General features: G+C 49.4%; 1 protein-coding gene across 2 annotated transcripts in view; it reads right to left on the reverse strand.

Annotated features, from left to right (window-relative positions):
- Positions 1–24,873, reverse strand: part of COL22A1 (collagen type XXII alpha 1 chain) — a 327,564-nt gene that overhangs the window by 164,880 nt on the left and 137,811 nt on the right. For both annotated transcript variants that reach the window (XM_008001616.3, XM_073018373.1), the window contains exons 16-21: positions 23,379–23,423; positions 9,178–9,231; positions 6,836–6,880; positions 2,354–2,398; positions 2,053–2,082; positions 1,730–1,783 (exon numbers count right to left, since the gene is read on the reverse strand). In XM_008001616.3, coding sequence (XP_007999807.3) covers positions 1,730–1,783; positions 2,053–2,082; positions 2,354–2,398; positions 6,836–6,880; positions 9,178–9,231; positions 23,379–23,423 — 273 coding nt within the window. The remainder of the gene's footprint in view (positions 1–1,729; positions 1,784–2,052; positions 2,083–2,353; positions 2,399–6,835; positions 6,881–9,177; positions 9,232–23,378; positions 23,424–24,873) is intronic.

Consider the following 24,873-nt stretch of genomic DNA (forward strand, 5'->3'; position numbering starts at 1 on the left):
CGTTTGAGGTTTCTTCCTTCTCTCCCTCCCTCATTTACCACAACAAAATCTAGGTAAAGGGAAAGACTACCCACATATTTTCATCTCAGGAAGAGGCCAAGAAGTTTGCCTCATGATTAAGCAGAACTAGCTCTCTCTAGCTGCTTCTTCTGTAGTGGGGGCCATGAAATAAAGTAATTCCCCCTTATACAGCTCAGAGGAAGTATTGTGAACTCCATGGTGAAAACAGCAGAGGCTGCACAGTCAGATCTGGGTTCAAGTTCAGTTCTGCTTCTCAATAGCTATGTGACTTTGTGCAAACCACTCAATGTCTCCACACTAATGTTTTCATTGGTAAAACATGAAAAATAACACCTTCACCCTTGCAGACTTAATAGGCATATATTTGCACAAGAAAACATACTATTGCCGGGCATGATGGCTCACGCCTGTAATCCCAGCACTCTGGGAGGCCAAGACGGGTGGATCACGAGGTCAGGAGATTGAGACCACGGTGAAACCCCGTCTCTACTAAAAATACAAAAAATTAGCTGGGCGTGGTGGCGGGCGCCTGTAGTCCCAGCTACTCGGGAGGCTGAGGCAGGAGAATGGTGTGAACCCGGGAGGTGGAGCTTGCAGTGATCTGAGATCACACCACTGTACTCCAGCCTGGGTGACAGAGCAAGACTCCATCTCAAAAAAAAAAAAAAAAAAAAGAAAGAAAGAAAAAGAAAACATACTATAGTCTAGACCTTCAATATTAGCCAATAATAGATCTGAAATATACATGTATATATGCATAGAAAGGTAAATATTGAAACACGCTGCTTTCTCTGCATTATCTAGTTTAAATCTCTCAACAGTTACAACAATTGTGGGCAGCTCTGGAAACTGAACCTGGACTGGTCACAGAGACATAAGTTAGATATTCTGATCCAAAATCTTTGATATAAAATTGTTCCAATTTTCCTAGAAGTAAACATCCCTTAAGTTTCTTCCAGTTTTACCCCAGCAAAAACATATAAATATATCCTTATAAAGAGTGGGCCTCAAGAGCTTAAAATAAATCTGATCTATGATCATTTATAAGTCAGTTATTTTATTCCTTTCAATAAAATACAGTAACTTGAAAGCAACAGCAGCACATTGCCAGAAGAAGCAACTTTAAAGCAGTGACCCTGTGGAGTGCACTGTATTCTCATTAATTATCCTCCATATCTGAACTCACATCATAAGATAATCACAAGGGCCTTTTGGATGGCCTCTTCCTAACTGGTTATTTGCATAACATGAAATTCTTAACAGAGGGAGAAACCAGAGGCTGAAATGTCCCAGGCCACTGCAAAGTCAGAACTGACCAGAAACATGGGGAAAGTGAGTACGTCGGAAGTGATTCAATCAGCATGTAAGTGTCCAATGTTTTTATTCTACTTTGTCTGAAAGGAAAATAAAACATCAAACTGAATCCCCAGGAACCCCCATCACGGCCCGTTGGCGACTGGGGGCTCTGAAGGCAGGGTGCCTGCACTTCAATCTCGTTCCACGCATGGCAACTGTGTGATGTGCAGAGAGTTATCCCGCCTCTTCCAGGCTCAGTTTTTCCTATGTGAGATGTGACCACAACAGCACCTCCCACTCAGGTGATGCGGAGGCACTTGAGATAACGCCATGCTCAGCACCAGGAATGACTATGATCTTCCAAACCCAGAAGTGTGCAGAGCAAACCCTGCGCAGGACAGGGACAACTTACCGGAGCTCCTGGAGGCCCAGGGGGGCCTTGGTGACCTCTGGGTCCTGGAGCTCCCTGGTAACACAAGCCAAACATGTTTAGTCATGACTTTTCCTCCATATGATCAGGCCCACCACCACCCATGGCCCTTTCCTGACTCAAAGTTTACTTTCCAAGTTCTCGATAGGGAGCAGAGGTCTGGGAGTGGGTATTTGCATTCCTGGCAGAAAGGCCACGGGAGTCTGAAAGGCTCCATCTGAGCTCAGCCTGAGATCATGGTTGTGGCTTCTCTGTTTTTGCTGTGACCTAAATCCCCATGAGAAGAGGACGCGCGTGCCTCTTACCTGTTCCCCTTTCAAGCTCTCTCGCTGCACCTGAGAGACAAAGCAAGCATTAGCAAAGGTCTGGCCTTTCCACACCCACGGTCAACCTCTCCCAGCTGCACTAAGGCCTTTCATTCACAAGCCATGCTGTCACGTCGTGCCTCCTGACTTTTCTCTGATTCTGCCCCATTTTGAGTGTTGAAAGTCTCCTACCCAACCCATGTCCTTAGAAGAGCGTTGCCTTATTCTTAGTGCTGAAGATCATCCAACAACCCCATCCCACCAGCGCCTGCATCCATGATTCCAACCACTGGTGACTCACCACCGAGCCTGCTACACCAGGCGGGCCCGCAGGTCCCACGTCACCCTGCACAGAAACAACAAATATTTCAGCGTAGTTACTGGTGCCACCTTCTGCGGCGGTCCCATTCCTCCAAGGCTCATTCTTGCAAGCCCAGTGGACCACACCCTTCCCTGTTCACCACCACACATATCTTCATCTTGCCCGGACCTGCTGTCTTGTGATATTCTCAAAGTTCGGGGTCTGATCCTCATCTTTGCCTCAGATCTTAGGCTTCTTGCGGGCAGGAGTCTTATTTTCTATTTTGTGCACATCCAATCTAGTGCCTAGATTTGGGTCATGCTCCATGAACACCTCATGGCCTTCACCAGCCTCTGCTGCCTGAAATCAGCCTCATCGAACCCCTGCCGCACCAGCCCCTGTCTCTGCACTGTGAGAGCCGTGACGATATATTTTGGCACGTCTCTTGTGCCAGGTTCATAGCTCCGTACACAATCAGCGTTCAGTAAGTATTTATCAAATAAGTAACTAAAAATGTGGCACTGCTTCTCATCCATTTTCATTACGTCACTTTATACACAAGGCTTGTCTCCTGCCTCCTCCTCCTTGGTCTCCAGGTCCCCTGGGCTACGACGGCTGCGGCCTGACCAGATGTTCCAGGGTGTGCGCTACAACTTGGTCCTAAATGAAGCGTATTTGTCAATTTTGATCACAGAAAAATCTTTAGTTTCTATGGTGCCTTATGGCTAAAGCAAGGGAAATACTTATAGCTGATGTCTCCACACATGACGTAGGGACATATCTTTTCCTTTTACCTACAGCTTAGCTCAGGGAGCGTGGCAAACATTCAAAAGCTGTTGTTAATGAAGCTGGTAAATGAATAAATGAATCACCAATTAAAGCTGAAGGCATCTATTAGGTCTTAAGGCTAAGGGGGAAGAGTGAATGGCTCAAGACACACCCTCACTGCCTTGGGGATTCTAGTCTATGGACAGGAAATGTTTCTTCTGAGACCAAAATGGATACATTCACAATGTGCCTTCTAACGCCCTGTCTCCCATCCCCAACCGAGACCTGGAAAAATCACCTGCTTTTCACAGCATCCAGTGTTTTTCTAAAAATCCCAATTCATCGTATTTTATGTCAAAAGTCTTGAGTGACAGTTTTCTTTATTGTATCTTCCTGTTTCTCACATATCGAAATTGAGTCCTGCCTCAGAAATATTTCTCTTCTGTTTTATTTTTTCCATGCTGCCACTACCCCTGCACACACGTGCACCCACACGAGCACATATTCTCACACACGCGTGCTTGCACACACACTGCATTTACCACTCTATAGCCCCTGCAGGCACTTCCATGACATGAACGAGTGAGGATCTCCATACACTCAGATCCCAGCGTGGATAGCAAGGTATTTCTTCATGAACATCCTTCAACTCCTCCAAGCTGACTTAGATTTTCCCTAGACTCCCACAAACCTTATTCATATCTTGGTAATACAGGATTGTTAGAAAACATTCTGAGCTATACTCTCTCTCTCTCTCTCTCTCTCTCTCTGTGTGTATGTGTATGTGTGTGTGTGTGTGTGTGTGTGTAGGGAGAGACAGAGAGAACGGCTGAATAATGAATCTTTTGAGGTTCAAAATCATGTCTTTTGTTATAACTACTTTGTGTCACTGTTACATTCACTTCTGTTGGTTTCATTGTTGTATTTCTCATAATATTATTGTTGTATTACACCACAAAAAGTGAGCTTCCAATAACAGTTATGAAATCAGTTAATCAATACATGCTTTAATTACTTTCAACTCACCATATAAGCGCCAATGTTCCAACAAATTGGGTAGGAAACTAAGACCCTAGCATCCATCCCTAACAACTGTATGTATACAGCTAACAGTTATTGGAGAAACTCTGCTTTCCAGGCTCTTCTCCAAGGACTGGACATGGATTCACTCTCGTTCCCTATGACACTATCTTTCCTGTCTTAAAGATGAGGAAACTGGGGCACAGAGGCACTGAGTAACTTATCCGAGGTCAGAACTCTAGTAAATAATAGGACCAATAGTCTTTCCTAGAATCAGTTTCTTCCCACGACATGGGGGACACATTTTTGTAAAGATCAGTTGTGGCCATGGTGGTGGCCAGTCTCCATGACAGTCCCCCGCAGTCCCAGCTTCCTGCATGAACTTTTGTGCAGGGACTTCCCACACCATCCGCGTTCCTCTATGTGACTAACAGCAATAGCAGACGTGCTGGGAGGTGACTTCCAAGATTAGGTGATAAAAATGACTGTGGCTTCTGTCTCAGACTCCCTCCTTTCCCCCAACCTTGAATCAGTCACTGCTTACTTTTGGGGAGCAATTTCCCTTTCTGAGCACAGTACCACGGAGAAGCCCACGTAATAGGGAAGTAAACATCTCTGGCCAACAGCTGTCAAGAAACTCGGGCCTGCCGGTGACCACATGAGTGAGCCTGGAAGTAGATTCTCCAACCCCAGTGGACCCTTGAGATAACCGTGAATGCATCCCCACTGACAGCCTGACTGCCTCTCAGGAGAGACGGTGAAGCAGAACAATCCAGCCATGCCATTGCCAGATTCCTGCCCTCAGAATCGTGTGAGATCACACATGATTGTATCCAACGACTACGTTTCAGGATGATTTATTACACAGCAGTAGGTAACTAGTGCAATCATAGACCCAATCCAGTAACATCATTAAAAGGGCATAAAAATGCATCCCGTGATATTTAGATCTGCAGTAAATCATCGAATGGACAGGCAGATAATATGATAGGCCTTGGTCGATAATCAGATTCATTTTGGGTCTTGGGCAAGAAACTGTAATTTTCTAGACTTCTGTCTATTATCTGTAAAATGAAGCAGTTGAAAAAGACCAACTCTACAATTACAGTGACTTTCCCAAATTGTGTAGCATCTGAGATTTGTCTCAAGGATGTGATCTCAGAATGAGATGAGAGGCATCGTACACCTGAGCCTCACTGGTTTCTTAATTATTTCAATGAAAATCCCAAAATCATGTCATGGTCCTTGACCTTCTCCTCCCATTTCTGCTGCACTTATCATAATAAGAAATAATAACTCAGCAATTTCCCAAATATGAAGGGCAAAACCAAATCTCTAAATAAGGTGGAAGGTTGAAACTTATAACACACACCACACACACACACACACACAAACACACACATACGCGGCAGCAAGAAATAGAGTCATCACCTAGATCCAGACTTCAAGGCCCATTCCCTCTTCGTGACTTGAAATAAACTACTTATTTTAGGACTTAGCATCCCCTGTCAAGGAACTGCAAGAATATATTAAAATCCTGACACCAGGATAATATAACAATGTACATCTCAACTCTAAAAATACTTAGAAGGAGAGAGAATAATGAACTCGGCTAGCACTGAAGCCCGAGTGAGTGAGTTTGGAAGACATTAACATTCTCCAGCCCCCATCCTAAGCTGAGGTCTTTGTCAGCCTGTACTATTTATTTATTTATAACAGATACCTTGTCTGCTTCCATAAGGAGTTGGAGCAGACTTCTCCCGTATTTAGAGCATATGCTGGGAACCAGTATGAGTCACACAACGACCTTCACCTGAACTCTGCAGTGAGCCACTCCAAGAAGAAGCGATGCAGCTCGGGTCTCAGCCCTCTGAGCTGAGCAGGATATCTCCTGTCTCAGCCCCTTCTCTCTCCCCAGCTGTTTTCCAACCCAATGTCTGATGCCTTCCTAAGGGCCTGTCTAGAAACCTGGAAGAATGTCATCCTCTTGTACTTGAACGCAGGCTATGTCTCGTCACCCCTCCTATGCCAATCCAGAATACAACATCACACCTTCTCTTTTTCCTTCTTCGTTACCCTCAATGCTTAGGAAAGCTATTTTCATGGACATTTTTGTAGGCCCTTCACATTTTGCAAAGAATGTCTACCTACCACTGTTGCATCTGAGATGCAGAAATTCTTAGCAGCAAATTTACTTCATTAAGCCTGGAAGATATTCTAAAATAGATGACCAATATAATAAGATATGACCCTTATTTTGTTTTTTAAATACCTAGGCCCTTTTCAGGATTCTGATTCTGATTTTTAAAAATTGCAAAATGTAGTAGAGAAGGAGAAAAGAAGAGGAAGAGAAAAGGAAAAAGTTTTTGTAAGATTTTTTAATATTTATAGCCTCCCTATTTCAAAAAGCATTGTCAGTAGCATAATATTTTAATGCATCTAAATATTATATAATAGAACTTTTTTTTGCTTTTCAAATGGATTTTTATTCCTAAAAGTAGACAAAAAAATTCAACATGATAGCCAGAAATGTATTATGTAAGTTTCTGATGCCCCAGCCACCACCCTTTGTGTATGCTTTGTTCTCAGAGTTGCCACCCAGGCCCCTTCCCTGCACCTGATTTGTCAAGGTGGGCAGTCCCCGCACCTGACTGCCCAGGGCACAGAGTCCTCAACAGCCCCAGGCTTGCTCACCTTTTCTCCCTGAGGTCCTGCCACACCAGGAGGGCCAGGCCTGCCCTGGAGGAAAGAAAGAAAAGGCAGATTATGATGGGCACTAGGGATACAGTAGTGGGGAGTTGGGGAGAAAGAAGTTGAAAGACAGCTCCCCACTGTGGCTGGACTTTTCTTCAGAAGCCAAAGTCCCTTTAGACCTGACTTTCTGGACTGCGTTTATTGCTAGAAAGTTCTTCCTCAAATAACCTAAGCTCCCTACCTCCATGCTTTTTCATCTGCAGTTGTGCTGGTTCTGCAGCATGGATAACACATTCTGAGAAAACAAAGAACCCCTTCCTTAGGAATATGAGGGCCTGGGCAAGAGAAAGAAGAAGCACATAACCAGGACCTGCCCTGGCCCAGGGAGCACAGAAGGCAGAGTCTGGTGGAGTCGAAGGAAATCCTTAGAGCTGAGGATTGGTGAGGCACCAGGGAAGAGGGAAAGGCCACTCAGACTCTGGCCAGGATTAGTTAGGGCCACAGGGAAACCAAAGTCCCAGAGGGCTGGTACAGGGGACACTGAAGACTTGTCCCTCCTGCTCTTCAATGTCCCCACTGGGAAGCCTTCCACGAGCTGCCAAGAGAATGCCTGAGCTTTCCCACCTCCTGCAGGAGCGGGGTGTGGGAGCGGCCCAGGAGCCACAGCACAGAGCACAGGGCAGTCCTCAGCCAGCATCCTCACAGACCCCAGGGAGGGCCTGGAGGGCAGCTGCACAGTCAATCTCTGTCCATGGACAGAGGGCTTTGTATAGGAAAGGATCCTAAGGACATAGACACGCGCTCAAGGATGCATGCAAAGCACCCTCACTTCCTCTTTACTCTGAATAGCAAAGATCTGTAACCCCACTGCGCTGGCTTCCCCTGCACCCTGACACCCTCGCCGGCCACCCCACACCACCAGCATTAGCTCTGTGTGCTATATTCACACCATAGACCATTAACTGGTCATTTAAGTCAGGCGTTTGGTGAATATTTTTTTAAATGGTTCCATGTTTATGATACAATGTTGAGCGAAGAAAAGCAAGATATAAAAAGTATGATTCCAATTTGTTACATGACAACAATAAATACAAATCCAGATATTTGTGGGAGATGGAATGAACTATAAGTTTAATTTATATTAATATAGTATCAGAATTAATATTTATTGTAATTCATTGACATTGGATATAATTAATGTATATATATCTATGTTTTCATATTTATATAAATAAATATATTAATTGACATGTATGTTAAATTATGCTATGCAACATAGCATTTGACTAATTGGCTTTAACACGAATGTATGATTTTAGGCTTTATTTCATTTGAATTTTAAATTTAAATATGTAAATGTAGTTTCCTTTGGAATAGATGATACGTTCACCTGGTTCGAAACTGAAGTGCGTTTAAAGCCCCCTTCTGGGGGCAACCAAGTCATAAGGTTATCATTGTCTTGTTTATTCTTCCAGAGATGGTCTCTGAAAGTCACAGATGCATTTTCCCCCACATCATTCCGAACACTTTTCTTTATTTTCCACTGAACCACGTCTTGCAGACCCCTCACATCAGTGCATCCAGAGTTTCTTTTTTTTTTTTTTTTTTTTTTTGAGACGGAGTCTCGCTCTGTCGCCCAGGCTGGAGTGCAGTGGCCGGATCTCAGCTCACTGCAAGCTCCGCCTCCCGGGTTTACGCCATTCTCCTGCCTCAGCCTCCCGAATAGCTGGGACTACAGGCACCCGCCACCTCACCCGGCTAGTTTTTTGTACTTTTCAGTAGAGACGGGGTTTCACCGTGTTCGCCAGGATGGTCTCGATCTCCTGACCTCGTGATCCGCCCGTCTCGGCCTCCCAAAGTGCTGGGATTACAGGCTTGAGCCACCGCGCCCAGCCCAGAGTTTCTTCATGAATGTCCTCAGCCCCATAGCACTCTCTGTGTCAATGCCTCCTGATTTATTTAACTAGCTTTGTCCTGAGGAGCACTGGGGCTGTCTTGAATCTTTCCCTCTGGGGACAAGATGACAATGAGCACTGCTTACACACATCACCTTGAAAAACGTGCGCGTGGTCAGAGGCCTTTACATTATGATAACGCATCACCTTACCTGATGTAAAATGGATTTCAAGTGGTCTATGCACTGGGATCCCTCCAGCTCTGGGGTTCACAGAGTCAACCTACGGCCATGCAGCTGGGGTCTGGTCCTAAGCCTCCTGCAGCCTCCAGCTGAGCAAGGAGTGGGCCCAGGTGCTCAGGCTCTGTGGAGCTTTATGTGGGGTCCAGTCATCCCCATCCTCTGACCGCTGATGAAACCTAGTCCAACAGTGCCAGCACACACTTACCTGCTGTCCTGCATCCCCAGGCTTCCCGGGGAATCCATCCAGGCCTCGCTCTCCCTGGCAAAAGAAGGAAAATGGAGAAATAAAGAGCAGGTAAGTGACCACAGGCAGTGGCCCAGCACACATCCCTGCAGTGACCATCATTGACAAGGAGGGCGGGGAGAAGGTGCCAAATGCACACGAGCGCGCGTGTGCGCACGCACACACACACACACACAGCAGCCCTAGACAGGATGTGTACTGGAGGACAAGGAACATAGGTCAAAGGTCAGAACAACTGGAGTCATCTCTCTGCTTTTTACTTTTCAAGAGATGGCCACGTGGCTTCTGTGAGCAACACAGTCTCTTCATCTCACGGTTTTTCACGGGGGTCAAACAAAGCCATGGGTGAGTGGGGTCTGTAATGCAGTTCATCAAATTGCAGGTGTATTTTACGCATCATTCATTTGTCCAGGAAACACATGTGAACACGTATCACGTCCTCAGTGCTCAACATAGACGTCAGAGTGAACTGCTGGCTAGCGGAAAGCCGCCATCTGCACATTCATCTGTTTACATTCAGACGGAGCTGACTGTCTTACTAGCTGTGGGATCGTGGGCAGTCATTTCACCTCTCTGAGAGTGTTTTGGTTACTATGGGGATGATAATAACCCCTTCCTCAAAAGATATCTATGACTCTCAAAAAAAAAAAAAAAAGAAAGAAAGAAAGAAAGAAAACAAAAGGCCGGGCGTAGTAGCTCACACCTGTAATCCCAGCACTTTGGGAGGCCGAGGCAAGCAGATCACCTGAGATCAGGAGTTATAGACCAGCCTGGCCAACATGGTGAAACCCCATCTCTACTAAAAATACAAAAATTAGCCAGGTGTGGTGGCACATGCCTATAATCCCAGCTACTTGGGAGGCTGAGTCATGAGAATCGCTTGTACCTGGGAGACAGAGGCTGCAGTGAGTCGAGATTGTGCCACTGCTCTCCAGCCTGGGTGACAGAGTGAGACTCTCTCCCCCCAAAAAAAGAAAGATCCCTATGATCAAGTCCCCAGAGAACACTCCTGCTGAGGACAGGTGAGGACAGGTGAGGACAGGCGAGGATAGGCGAGGATAGGCGAGGATAGGCGAGGATGGGTAGTGAGTAAGTGCTGGAGTCTTGCCCCAACTGTGCCCTGATTTTCTTGAACCAACTCCCAGGTGCTGGTGTGTTCAAGTCCTGGGCTAGCTCAGGCCTGGTGTTCCCAGCTGGGGTCCTTCTTCCATGTGGGTTGCAAGAACTCAGTTGGGCAGACACTTTGAACGGTGGGTTCAGACTTGTCTGAACAGTCTCCCACCCGCACCCCAGCAGCCACCACTGCCTTCTTCAGGCTCCTCAGACATGGCCACTTTGTTCCCGCTTTTGCCTTCCCTGCCTCCTGTTCCCTCCACTGCCTCCTCTGTACCCTTCGGGACTCAGATTCGGTGTCCCCTCCTGACCTTTTAATCTAAATGAGAGGCTCTCTTCGGCTGCAGCACGGTCTCATTTTCTTCTCCCTCATCTCCCTTAATTCAATTTGCATCTATTATCTGTGCGCACGCGCCTCCCCGTTCACACAAGGACAGGAGGTGCGTTCACTCTTTTCGTTCTTGCATTCCCAGAGCCTCAGTGTGAGCCCCGCTGACATTTACTGAATGACTGGAAGATTATACATACAAATTCTGTTGAACTCTCCTTCTATTTCTTTGTAACCTCATTTCCCAAGTGGTGATTTCTTTGCTTCTTTTTCCGTTTAACGTTGGTTCCTCTCTCAGGATGCTGTTTTTCTTCCAGAGGTTACAGATTCCCGGTTTTCTCCTCGTGGCTGCTGTGCTCGCCGTGGGTGGCCGCCCGCTGGTGGACACTGATTCTATTCACTGCCGCTCTGGGGATGGCAGGGCAGGTGGAACCTCCCGTGGGTGGCATGCAGAGGAAGGTTTTCTTCCTTGTGTGGCTGCTCCTATCCCTCCCAGGGCTTGCTGACTACCTGCAGACTGGGTCTCTCCCTTCATCTGGAAACAAATACTGAGGCTTCCTACTGCCCAGGATAGGCAGGGAATGGGGCAGGGGCTGCCTGACTCTGCGTCTCCAAGCGCAGGAAACCAGTGAATCACTGACGCCTGCCCCAGGGTCCCCCCATTCCCCATCCCCACTGATGTCCGCTTGGGGGTGGCCCCAACCCTCTCTGGGCTCTGCAGTTCAGCTTGCAGGCCCATGGCCTTGCATCTACATAAACTTAATCCTACATGTTTTCTCTCTTTCAGAAATTATCTTAAAATTCCAGAACATTGATGTATACATGTATTTTCAATCACAATTATACACGAATCTTTCTAAAAGGCTTTCCCGGTGGCTCATGCCTATAATCCCAACACTTTGGGAGGCCAAGGCAGGCAAATCACCAGAGGTCAGGAGTTCAAGACCAGCCTGGCTAACATGGTGAAACCCCATCTCTACTAAAAAAAAACAAAAAAATTAGCCTGTAGTGCCCGCTACTCAGGAGGCAGAAGAATCGCTTAAACCTGAGAGGCAGAGGTTGCAGTGAGCCGAGATCATGCCACTGCTCTCCAGCCTGAGCGACAGAGTGAGACTCTTGTCTCAAAACAAAATTAAAAAAATAAAAATAAAAAGTCTTTCCATCACATGACACTTCAGGCGAATGGTGAGAGGAGCTGCCTGGGTTTCGTCTCTGCCAAGCGATTCCACATCTGTCATTATATCATCTCCTTCAAACTCTGCGAGGTTGGCAGGCCCAAGCACCAACAAGAGATGAGGAAACTGAGGCCCGAGGAGGTGAAGCCACTTCACTCCAGCTGTGTGTGCTGGCACTGGCGCCAGAACGGGCCCCCCTGTCCTTCCATCTGCGGTTTCTTTCTACTGCCTCGGAGTGGGAGGGTCAGAGCAGAGTCCCTGGAGGAGCAGGCAGGGTTCCCGCTGTGGGGCCCGGGCTGGTGAGTGGACAAGGGTCTCCAAGCCCATAGACTCTCACCCACTACCTCTAGATGAGGAAACTGGTAGCCCTAGGGTGCACCTTGTCCAAGGGTACATAGAAACTTAGTGGTAGCACCAGGACTCAAATCGAGGTCTCCTGATTTCCAGTCCTGAGCATGCTTCCTTGCAACAGGCCACCCTACTGAAGATCACTGTAAAGAACATGGCTGTGCTTTGGTCAAGGAATAGGCTGGGGCAGACATCTGGGCCTGAGTGACTCAGTGAGTTTGGAATGCAGGCGCACAATTCCATGTATATTGGAAACACAGCTATGGAGTCACAACATGGGAAGGCCATCCCTTGGCCCTAGGCCACTACTGTCTGTAAAAGGTATAATTGCCCTATTGACACTGTGCAGGTGCAGTCACACCCAGAGAAAGAGAGAGAGCCAAAGCTGTCTGTCTTGCAGACAGAGAGGAGAGAGCCAGGACACAGCTCAGCTTGCTTGTGCCCAGAGAGAGAAAGAGTGAAGCTGCTGACCCTGAAGGCAGGGAGAGCCGGCTACACAGCTGTGTGTCCTCTCAGCAGAGAGGAGCCAAAGGGCTAAGCAGCCGAGACAGAGCAGACAGTATGTGAGTGAACTGCTGACGGGAGAGCAGCATAACAGAGCTAGTGTGAGTGAGCCGCTGACGGGAGAGCTGCTGAGCAGAACCACATTTCACCTGCCTATGGCCTGAGTGTTCTTGCAGCTATCTGCTCATCCATCCACTCCCCTCGGACCTCAGCATGGGCTGGACCCTAACCCCGAGCGTGATATTTGGCATAGCCATGGACCTGACAATCACCCTGGAACCTGGCTCTCCCACAGGCCTCAGAGCAAGGCCAAGTGTGCCTGTTGCCCAAGTCCCTGTTTCTTACTTCCTTGCACTTGTGCACCAAGATAAGTGGAGTCTGGAGCCAAAACTTCCTCTGATTGCAGCTTGGGGCAGCTGCAGGTGCACAGAAAGGGCCTGGCCGGACCTGGTGGCGGCAGTCTGCGCTGCTGGGCGGCATGTGACAGAGGAGCCAGGCGGACATGGCTGCAGGCCTGATGGATGGGTGGTCATTAGCAGGGGCAAGAGGAATGAGAGTGGATACATGGGGGAAAGAAATAAGTGAGAAAGAGAAGAGTGGGGGCGGGGGAGAGACAGAGGAAGACAGAGAGACAGAGACAGATACAGAGACACAGAGAGAGACAGAGACTGAGTTAACAGAAAAACGACGACAAAGAGATGCAAGAGACAGAGGGAGAGAGAGACAGAAAAAGACAGAGACAGACAGGAGAGAGACAAAGAGACACAGACAGAGAAGCAGAGGGACAGTTCAGACAGGCACAGACAGAGACAGACGCAGAGAGACCGAGAGAGACAGGACAGAAGAGAGAGTTTGAGAGACACACACAGACAGGGACAGGGAGAGAGACAGAAGACGTGGCGTCTCAAGCTGAAATGCCCGCCACAGCATCTGGGACAGGCAGTGGAACCATGCCATAGTGTGGGCCCCTCCTGAGGCCATACTGGGAAACCCATGTACCCTGCAGGCCCTCCACTCTGACTTTCTGCTGTTGCAGGGGTTTGCTGGCTTTGCTAGCACTGCACTGGCTACACAAACGCAGCTAAGTGAAGGCTTCGGCTCCTGCAGACTGAGAGTGAGATCCCGGGCTCGCAGGGGGAGGGGGCGTGGGTGGTGGTTCACCGCACGACTCAGGCCCAAACCCTGGCTCTCCCACGTTCCAGTTGTGTGACCTTGGACCAGTTCCTTAGCAGCTCTGTCACTCAGTTTCTACAAATAAGCAGCATAATATTAATATTTACCCAGTAAAGCTGCTGTGAGGACCACATGAGCTCATCTACGTGACATGCTGACAACACTGCCTGGCACGTGGAAGGTGTGCCTTAAAAATCAGTGAAGCCAAACAAAGGCTGACTGTGTGGAATGGACTTGGGGTAGGGGAAAGAAAGACCAAAAAATCATTTGGAAGGGACCAGCAACAGGGGAACAGCAGAGGAGTGAAGGGACATGTGCTGGGGACATAAGGGCCTGGAGAGCACTGAGTGAGGAGTAGCCAGACCTGGATTCTAATCCTGACTCTGTCTGTTGCCACCTGGAGAGAGGCTGCCCCTCTCTGGGGCTCCAGTTCCCCACCAGGATGAGATAACAAAACACAAAAGTAAAAAGGCAGCTGTATTATGAGAACTCTAGTCTGATTCTCATATCCGGAATCCATAGGGAAATGTAAGCTTATGCAAATGAAAGAGGACTGAACCTCTGCTCTGCGAACCAAGTGCTGAAACAGGCACTGCGTCATTTGTCATTTCAAGCAGTCGTATGGGATATCGTTCCCATTTTCACGACAGAAAACCGAGTCTCCGCACAGTGCACCATCCTGGCTGCAAAGCCCAGAGCCTCTCCGGGCCAAGGCCACGTCCTGCGGTTCTGAGTTGCTGACAGCAGAGGGCGCTCCCACTCCACTGAACGCAGAAAACCGCTGGCTGCCCTGCCTGACCACTCTGAGACCTCGCTGCTGATTGGCACATTCAGTGTCTTTCTTCGGAGATACGTGGTGTCTTTCTTCTCCGTCTCCCTCACATACAATAAACCATTCATATAACATGGGTGCCAGAACTGAGTTAACGTACTGCGTGTTTTCCCCAGAAATCAGCTGCAACCCTTTCGTGCTTTCGATGAGCAGGATGGCCCAGGTGTCCCTGTGGTACTTCATGCAGAGAGAGCCTCAGTCCACCCTGCATAAATCCTCCCCACAGCCTCCTGGCCCTCCACCTCCGCCCTCGATCCAATCCACTGCCTCCCCCATTGTCAAAGTGGTCTCCCTATAATCCATTTCTGGACATCCCTCCTTTCCCAGCCCCCCATGGTTCCCAAGGCCTGCAGGATGCACCCGCCTCCTCAGCCTGGCAGCGTGGGACCCTCTGCATCTGTCTTGCTCACTCTCAGCCACAGCAGCAGTTGCCCGGCACTGTTCACTGTCACTGAAGCACACTCTTGTCCAAGCCCGCCCCTGGCTTGGCCACAGGATCACCTCTTTCTAGAAAGCCCACCTTCCATTCTCCTCTCTGCCAACCAACATCTGGAGGCAGCAGAGGGTGGGGGAAGGGCGTGCGCTCTGGCAGAGGCATGTGGGTGCTGCTCTGTCCTGTGCTTTGACAAGAACTCAAACCCCTAGCAATCACAGTGGACTCGTTCATTAAATAGGAATATGTAAAGTACCCTTCATTTGTTGTTTTTCGGTTCAAATTTGTGAGATAATGTAGGTGAAATTCTTTACCCATGGTAAAGAATGCCATTATGGCCCAGGCACGGTGGCTCACGCCTGTAATCCCAGCACTTTGGGAGGTTGAGGTGGGTAGATCACGAGGTCAGGAGTTTGAGACCAGCCTGGCCAACATAGTGAAACCCTGTCTCTACTAAAAATACAAAAAAATTAGCTGGGCCTGCTGGTGGGCAGCTGTAGTCCCAGCTACTCTGCAGGCTGAGGCAGGAGAATTGCTTGAACCCGGGAGGCAGAGGTTTCAGTGAGCTGAGATCACGCCATTACACTCCAGCCTGGGCAACAGAGTGACACTCCGTCTCAAGAAAGAAAAAAAAAAAAGAGGAAGCCATTACAACACAACTCAGAGGCTACCTCCCCATGAAGACTCTTCTGTCTCCTGTCTCTCCAGCCCCCTCCAGAAGTGGTTTCTCTTTCTTCTGGAATTCAGTTTCCATCTCATCTCTTCCTCTCTCCTGACACGTAGGCTCTCCTTGTCCTATACTTTGCAAATCTTACCCTCCCCTCTAGGCAGTGAGTTTAAGAGTCAAGGCCTGGATGTGATTTGTCTTCTACCCCCTGCAGGGCCTGGCGTACAGTGATGCTCATGACATAACAGATGCAGGCACTGTACGGACTGACGTGAACTCAACAGTTCAACAGTGAGCTCCCTGCTGTACTCAGATCACATAATGTGGCCTCAGGAGAGGAAGATGAATGAAACACAGAAGTCTTCAGGCAGCTCCCACCCACCCAATTATGTTACTGTGCTCACCCAACAAAGGAATCCATGCCCTCACCCTGTGGTCTCCTTGGGAAGGGGAAAGATGGTATCTTAGAAGCTGAGAGCCACCTTGGCTGCTCCCACTCAGACACCTCCAAGCTAATGATGGCCATTCCCAGGGACTTCCACCCAAAGGGCTGCCTTGTCCTCCCGGTGGGGACTCCACCCCCACCCTGTTCTAGGAGCAGCACATCCTAAGGTACCTCGGGATGAGTCCTGGAGCTACCCATGGACTTGGTACCTGAGATCTCAAGCTGCCAAGTGGCTGCTCCATAAAGGCAACTGTGTGAAGATGAATGTGGGCATCTCTAGGCACCCAGCACACAGCAGGTACCCAGCAAATACTTATCACAGTCACACCTAGTGTGTGACACTGCCAACCTTTCAAGAGCAACACAAATTGGGGGTGAGACTTATTGATGACTTTTTATAAGGCTGTGTTGGGACCCCAAATGGAAAAGACAGAAGTGTCCATGTCTGCAGGGTGGATTGCGGCTTCAGTCCCTTCAAAACACCAACTCCCTTTTGTTAATTACTTAGGGAGCTTCTACCAGGTGCCAAGCCCTGCGCTTGCTCTCATAACTCATCAGATTCTTAGAGCTACTAACTGGGAGAGGCATCACCATCCACCCCTCAATGTCAAATACGGACATGGAGGCCAGCAAGGTCCAAAACTTATCTAAGGTACCTGCACTGTGGAGGCCCAGCCAGGGGGACAGCCTAGTTCTTCTGATTCCAAGACTGGTGCTCTTCCCATTTTGAGGCCCCTCCTTTGCTCTGAGCCAGGGCAGGACACCTGGGGAGCCTCAGGACTGGAATGTTTAGTCACCCTACATTGTCTGGGGGATACGGTTTTCTAGATGGAAACAGGATCCTCAATGCCCAGTGCTTGGCCCTTTTCATGAGTAGACTCCTCTCTGTGCCTGGCTGGATTCACCTTACAATTTCCTGGACAGCCCACTTGGGCTCTGCCACCTGGACCTCCTCATGCCTCCAAAGCCTTCAATCGCCGCACTGTGCCAGCAGAGACATGATCTGGAAAACCCCCAAATGAAGGGCTGTCTCCCCACTTTACAGAGAACGCCCTGCCCTGGGTTCTGTTAGAGGTGGCCTCAGTGCTGGACGATGGTGGCCATCTCTGCTAAGGCAGGGCTGAGACACTGTCCCACCCCATGCCGGGCAAGGCCAGGCAGCTAGAAGGGCTTTTTCCAAGGCAAGATGGAAACCTACTTGCTGATGTAAGAAATCAGAGAGGTTCCTGAGAAAATAAACTGTAAGCACCCACCAATAGGAGAGCTGAAAAGGGGCGTTCGGCATCACGCAACTCAGGCTCTTCCTTGGACGGGTGGGGAAACAGAGGCACAGAGCGGAGCCAGCTCTTCTGTGAGTCACCTGCACATCAGCAAGGGAGTCGGAGCCAGCGCAAAGCTGACCTTCAGAGCTGCGGGCTCATCCTCACCGCTTCTCGGTATCTGCTTTCCTTTCTCCCTGTCCTCAAACAACATATATAAAGCACATGCTGCCCAGAACCTTTCTAAGCCTTCTGTAAATATTAACTCACGGAATCCTCATCACATCCTTACGAAGGAGATAAAATTACTCTCTGCAGTGAAGAAACCTGGGACTTGGAGGTTAAATAATGCTGCACAGGTCACACTGCTCACAGAGCCCCGAGCTGGAATTCAAATGCAGGCTCCAGGATCACAGTGCAGGGTTGCTCCAGCCGTGGCCACGTCAGCTGGTGCAGGCTGCAGGGACTCAGAAGCTGATGGGGGCATGGCTGAGGTTACTCCCTGCACCTCACCAGCGGGTGGTCCTCCCTTCCTGAGTTTACCCCAAAGGAGCCTCCTGCAGCAGGTAGAACTATGGCCCGACCAGAAAGGAGACAGCCTAGGGGAAATACGCCAGCATTCTACCTTTCTGGTGAAACTTCAGGCCTGGTAAGCCACAGACGGGAAGGCCCAAACCGGGAATGAGGAGTTTCTGGATCCTGCTGGCTTTCTAACAGGCCACAGGGCGTCAGGAAACACATGGCCTCTAGGCTCAGTTTCCCCGGCTTTACAATCAGCAGTGCTCCCCCGGCTTCTCTACAGCCCTTTCCAAGTCTGATAACTTAGGATTTTGATAGAACTGTGGTGTTTCTTGACTGAACAAAAGTCTTAAAGCAAGACTCTAAAAGCTTGCTGGAAAAAGGTCTAATGCTCCATGGAAAAAAGCCTATTGCTTCCAAACAGTGTTTTGGCAAGAATAAAACACTGAGTGTGTACAGACTGAATCTCTCTCGAAGCAAGTAGGAAAAAGAAAGAAATGTTTGTGAATGTCTCGGTTATGGACCGGACACTGTTCCTGTTATCCACCTTCCAACAGCTTCGGAGAAAACATTACTATTTCCATCCTGCAAGTGAGAAAACTGAGGCTCCAGTAGCTGCAGCAGCTGTCCCAGTGGCAGACCTGGCCCCCCAGGGCCTGCGGAGAGCTCTTCCTTTCTCTGGGAAAGCCGACTGTGCCGTACCTTAGAAGCTCACCTGAAGCCCCCAAAGCCTTCAGGAGGCGCGGGGATCATTGTTCCAGTGGAGATGGTTCCTGCTCTGGACCCTTGGTGAGCATTTTCTCCCTGTGACATTTCCTGGCTAATGTACCGTGGTCCAGGCAGCTTCCTGTTGGCGGTCTCATCCACTCCCAGGGCTTCGACCAAGCCTGAGCGTGGAGTACATGCTGTAAACCCATCTGCACATCGCCAAAAAGTCCCAGTCCACACCTGTGGGTGAAGGCACTCTGCACACTAAGTTCGATCTTGGTTCCTGCATCATCTCTCACCTGGGCCCAGTGCTCACACGTGTGTCCACAGAGGACTGGCCACAGACTGCGCTGCAGGTACCAGCTCAGGCAGGGAAGACCCAGAGGTGAATAAGGTGCCTTATGTTAAAAATCCAAGGGTCGGCCGGGCGCGGTGACTCATGCTTGTAATCCCAGCACTTTGGGAGGCCAAGGCGGGTGGATCATGAGGTCAGGAGATCGAGACCATCCTGGCTAACATGGTGAAACCCCATCTCTACTAACAATACAAAAAATTAGCCGGCCGTGGTGGCAAGCGCCTGTAGTCCCAGGTACTCGGGAGGCTGAGACAGGAAAATGGCGTGAACCTGGGAGGCGGAGCTTGCAGTGAGCAGAGATCACGCAACTGCACTCCAGTCTGGGCCAGAGCAAGACTCTGTCACACACACACATACACCAAAAAAAAAGAAAAAAAAAATCCAAGGGTCTACATATGTGTGTGGGGGTGGGTGGCTGAAAGGCAAACAAATACCATGTGGGTGACCAAGGTCATCAGCTGAAGAGGGTAGGGGTTCTAACAGCACAGGTCCAGGGAAACCCAGGAAGACTTCTGAGGGAGAGAAAAACATTTTTATACCAATCTTTGTGGCTGGATGGCTGGGTGGGTGGGCACCTGACTGAAGCAATTAATAGAATACAGGAACGGGTACATCCATTCACCTTTTCACACATTTCTAATCACACTGTAGGTTTCTTAGGTCAGAGATTATGCTTGTAGTTTTTGGATTCTTTATGGTACATTGAAGAAAATAGTACTTAAAACATAGTTTTATTAGCCAGGCATGGTGGCGCGTGCCTGTAGTCCCAGCTACTCAGGAGAGGCTGAGGCAGGAGAATTGCTTGGACCCAGGAGGTGGAGGTTGCAGTGCACCAAGATCACACCACTGACTCCAGCCTGGGCAACAGAGTGACACTCCGTCTCAGAAAAAATAAAATAAAATAAAAAACAACAACAGAAAACGCATAGTTTTGGATTTCTTCAGAACGTCTTCAATGTTTCTTCATGAGGCAGAGGGCACTGAGCGCTGCGAGGCACCTCTGCAAAGCCCCGGCGCTGCGTGTGGCCTGGCTGCAGACACTGAGGCTGGGGACAGGCCCCCCAGTTGAAAAATATATATTCTTTAAAAAACAGACAAACAAAACAAACAAAAAACATTCTTTTTGCACTTTAGATGAGTGCTGTGTGACTTACACTCACTTTCCTGGACTGCTGGCTCATGGAACAGCAAACCCAGATGAGGTAAACAAGCCCCAGGAGCAGAACCACCACAGGCCCCCGAGTGGCCTTCCCCTGAGAGGCCCGGCCCAGCCCAGGATTCAGACAAGTGGAGAAGCCACCACCTTCTGTCTGGGGAGCGCTTTCCCAGGCTGATCCTGGCTTCTGCCTGCCCCCCGAGGCACCACACTGGTACTGGATCTGGTTCTGATGACCAAGGCGCTAGGGGTCTTTCACCTCCAAATCCCCTTCAAGTACGGCTGTCTCTTGTCTTGACACGACCTGGCTCTGCCTGTGCTCCTGTCCTTTGGGTGGGTCCCATCCTTGGATTCATCCATTGTCCTTACAGGGGATCTGGCCGTAGGACATGTGATTTGAAGGAGTCATCTCTTATTCATTTATTGATTTAGCAAATGCATATCAAAGGCACCTCTGCCCCCGCTCGACAGTAAAGCACTGCACACCTGCAGCCATGTGTTGAGTTGACATCGTAAATATCCGCCATGTGTTGGCAGGTGTTGCCCGCTAAACTCTCGGGACCCTGATGGAGGGCCTGCACCAGGCACTCTGTGGGTGCTGAGGGAAGACAGGATGCCTGGAAGCCTGTTGCAGACTCCAGGCCAGGGTCAGGCTCCACCTCTGACTGCACCCTCAGGTGACAGCCAGCGTGTGACCCCCACATGCCTGGGGCCTTCTGCCCAAATCACTGCTGAGCTGCACACTTTGGATGTGAGTCTCAAGCTTCCTCTGGCTTCTACAGCCCGACCCTGCTGTGGGGCAGTTCCTCAAACTCCACTCTCTGCTACACAGGGATTGAAAGAAGACCCCTGCTCCCTCGAGCACTGGACCTGCAGAGCAACCCACGCTCCTGTGTGCCCAGAGCCTCAGTTACTCCAAATGCCACTTTTATGTCCTCACCATGTGAGGGAGGGAGCAGAGGGCCCACAGTGAGAGCTGACCAGCAAACAAATCTACAGACACATGTGAAAGCTCTCGAAAGAGGAAAGGGTTTTGCTTATTAAAGTTTAAAATGATTAAAATTTAATATACAAACAAACAAAAATCATGTTTGGGAGCCTGCGTTGGGGATCGAGGCAAGTCCCTGCCTCCCTGAATGAAAAAGGACCTTTTGGAAAGCCACAGACAGGTTCATTGGCTTTGACCAGTAATTTCACTTCTGGGAAAGCAGCCTAAGGAAATAATCATAAATTTGAAAATAAATAAACAAAACTATAAGCTTTAAAATGCCCAACAAAGCTTTTTTTTTTTTTTTTTTTTCTGAGACAGAGTCTTGCTCTGTCCCCCAGGCTGGAGTGCAGTGGCACAATCTTGGCTCACTGCAACCTCCACCTCCCGGGTTCAAGCGATTCTCCTGCTTCAGTCTCCCGAGTAGCTGGGACTACAGGGGCCCACCACCAAGCTCAGCTAATTTTTGTTATTTTTAGTAGAGATGGGGTTTCACCATGTTAAGCCAGGGTGGTCTCGATCTCCTGACCTCATGATCTGCCTGCCTTGGCCTCCGAAAGTGCTGGGATTACAGGCATGAGCCACCGCGCCCAGCAGCATTCTTTTTGAAAGTGAAAAACTGGAAGCAATTGTGAATGATCAATACCAGGGGAATGGGTACCTGAATTATGGTTTATTCACTTAATGGAATGCTGTGCAGTCATTTATAACAAACTCTAAAAACTCTACAGCAGCATGGAGAAAACACTGCATGTCGGAACAGCAAACAGGAGGCAGCATGGAATACAGGATGATGTGGCTGTGGAGGGACACTCCCCATGCGTAAGAATTCCCACGGGAGGCCAGGCGCAGTGGCTCACGTCTGTAATCCCAGCACTTTGGGAGGCCGAGGTGGGCAGATCATGAGGTCAGGAGATCGAGATCATCCTGACTAACACGGTGAAACCCTGTCTCTACTAAAAATACAAAAAATTATCCGGGCGAGGTGGCGGGCGCCTGTAGTCCCAGCTACTCGGGAGGCTGAGGCAGGAGAATGGTTTAAACCCGAACCCGGGAGGCGGAGCTGGCAGTGAGCCGAGATTGCACCACTGCACTCCAGCCTGGGCAACAGAGCGAGACTCCGTCTCAAAAAAAAAAAAAAAAAAGAATTCCCACAGGAAATATGCCTACGTGCCCACTGTGGTTGTGTCAGGATGGCAGGATCACAAGCTGTTTCACTATTTTTCAAATATCTTAAACGTAAATTAAGGGTGAAGAACAAGTTCCTGTGGAACTAGACAGTCACATCGTGCAGGACGACAGCATGGGGCAGACCCCGACAAAGCGTCTCAGACATGGGTTAGGCGAGAGGGCCTAGCCCCAGCTCTTGGGACACACTGCTCCAGATCATAAGGAACTCAATGAATGGGGCCAGGAGGAGAAACTGAAAATTCAGCAGCAGCTGCAGTTTGGGAAGGTGGAGCTGGGTGGGAGTTGCCGCGCTTGGGCAGCCACCCCCGCCACCCCACAGGGGAACCTCGAACCATCAGCGATGCCAGCACATGTGGTGGAATCCAATCGGAGGTCTCTTCCACCGTTACCTGCCAGCAGTCACTAAGGAGCCTCCACCTGGGCCTCCTCAGACGTGTCGGTTGCATGGCAATCTGCATGTAAGAGCCCGAGTGTGGGCCAGTTCACATTTGGTGACTGTGGCTCAAATGCAGGTCACCAATGTCACTCCTGTCACCACTCATTCTCCCATTTGTTTGAGAGCCAGGGTAACTGAGGAGCAGAGAAGTTATGTAATGTGCCAAGTAAGATACGAGTCCTATGAGGCAGCAACTGGGACTTCGGAGTCCAATCCAGGGCTCTCTTAAAACCTGTCTGGTCTGGAAACCCTAAACTCCACCTTGGTGCAGAGGATGACAATACCTGCAGGTACTGAGACCACAGCCTTCCCGGCACAAGTTACATTTAGGGTAGGAAAGTACCACTGTCTGCACCAGCCCTCGCCTGCCACATGCACACACACACACATGCAAACATACATGTACACACATGTGAACACATGCACACACACATGTGTATACACACACACAAGCATACACAGAGCAGATGGTCTCATGCACCCTCTCTTCTATGGAAAGCTGTATTGAACAATGAGAGCAGACTATAAATACCTTTTCTCCTCGAGTTCCCTTTTCACCTCGTTCTCCTTGGAGGCCCTGGGGCAAAAAGAAAGAGCAGTGACCCAACATCTTAATCTGACTTGTCTGTGCTCACCATGGGGGTGTCCATGGAGAAACTGCCTGGCAGCTTCCAGCCCAGGGTGGCAGGGATGGTGATGGTGAGGACCCTGTCTCTCTGTGTAGTCTAAGGCCACAAAGCAGCTGCTGCGTGGTCTGGCCCTGGGCAGCAGAGGCAGGCCACTTCCAGAGTATGACTTGAGTTCCTGGGCTTGTCCCTTGGTTTGGGCTATCCAGGTCCTCATGGCCATAGATTGGGACATAGCCTGGCTCCTGAACTCAAGTGGCCAAGGACAGATATGTGACTTCAAAGTCATTTCCCCCACCACACTATGCCTATGATGCCGCATGACCATGGCTCCCAGGAAGGGTCCCAACGTTGAATCAGAGAACGGCTCCTTGAAGCCAATCACCCCTCCTCCCTCGGGGATGGGTCACTGTCTGTCCCCACTGCTCATCCTGCCTTTGTCTAGAGCAGCACCCAGACCTTGTGCTGTGGACTCCCTGCCCCTCTGTGTGCAGACTAGGTGGGAATGTCAGCCAGGATGTGGGTTTCTCTGAGTGCAGGATCCAAAACATGATCCCCCTGCTTCCCCCAACTCCATCGTCCATCGTCACTGGATCCCTCTTACCACGCTTTACTTTCTTGATAGTACTCAGCCCTGGACGCTGCATTTTCTGTCTCCCCCAGGTAGAACGTAAGCCCCACCAGGGCAGTTCCTTCAATATGATATCCCCAGAGTCTAGAACACAGCCTGTCACTTGGTAGGCACTAATACACATTTGTTGAATGACTAACTGACCCAGTGAGTGACTGTGACGATCTCTCGTTTAGCACAGGAATCTGGTAGGGCTTGTGTCTGAAGGCTACTGCCCTACTCTGAGAAGCAGAAGGCTCAGCAGTGCATGTGCCTGCTCTTCCCAGGTGCACAGATTTCACCGTGGGGCACTGGGGCCACCCACATGAGCTGACGAAAGCATAGCTCCTCCCTGGGCAGCAGCCTGTAGGCCAGGCAATGGCACAGGGCAGGCACCTGCCGGATGAGCAGGAATATATCCTATGTAACTATGTGAGCTCCCTGTGGGCTCCACTCCCTTTTCTCTCCTTTCTTGGAGAAGAGACCCTGGGGCATTCTATGGAAAAGATGGTAGAGATAGCAGGTGCCACCCAGGCCTCCTTGTTGATATCAGGAATTATATACACATCTTTGACCTAGAGAGGGTGCAGGGCCAAGGCCACAAGATGCTGTCCTAAAGAGTAGAGCATCTGCAGGGCCATCCAGACCTACAGGGTGAGTGGACATCCTTGCTGTTTTAATTCCACCTAAATATTTTGGTCACACACACAGAGATCAGAGGTCTTCAATGTCTCCCTGGCAACTCAAGCTGCTTTGTTTGAAAATGACATTTTACACCGCTTCTTTCATTT

The sequence above is a fragment of the Chlorocebus sabaeus genome, chromosome 8 (assembly GCF_047675955.1).
Source record: "Chlorocebus sabaeus isolate Y175 chromosome 8, mChlSab1.0.hap1, whole genome shotgun sequence".
In the NCBI taxonomy this organism is placed as follows: Eukaryota; Metazoa; Chordata; class Mammalia; order Primates; family Cercopithecidae; genus Chlorocebus; species Chlorocebus sabaeus.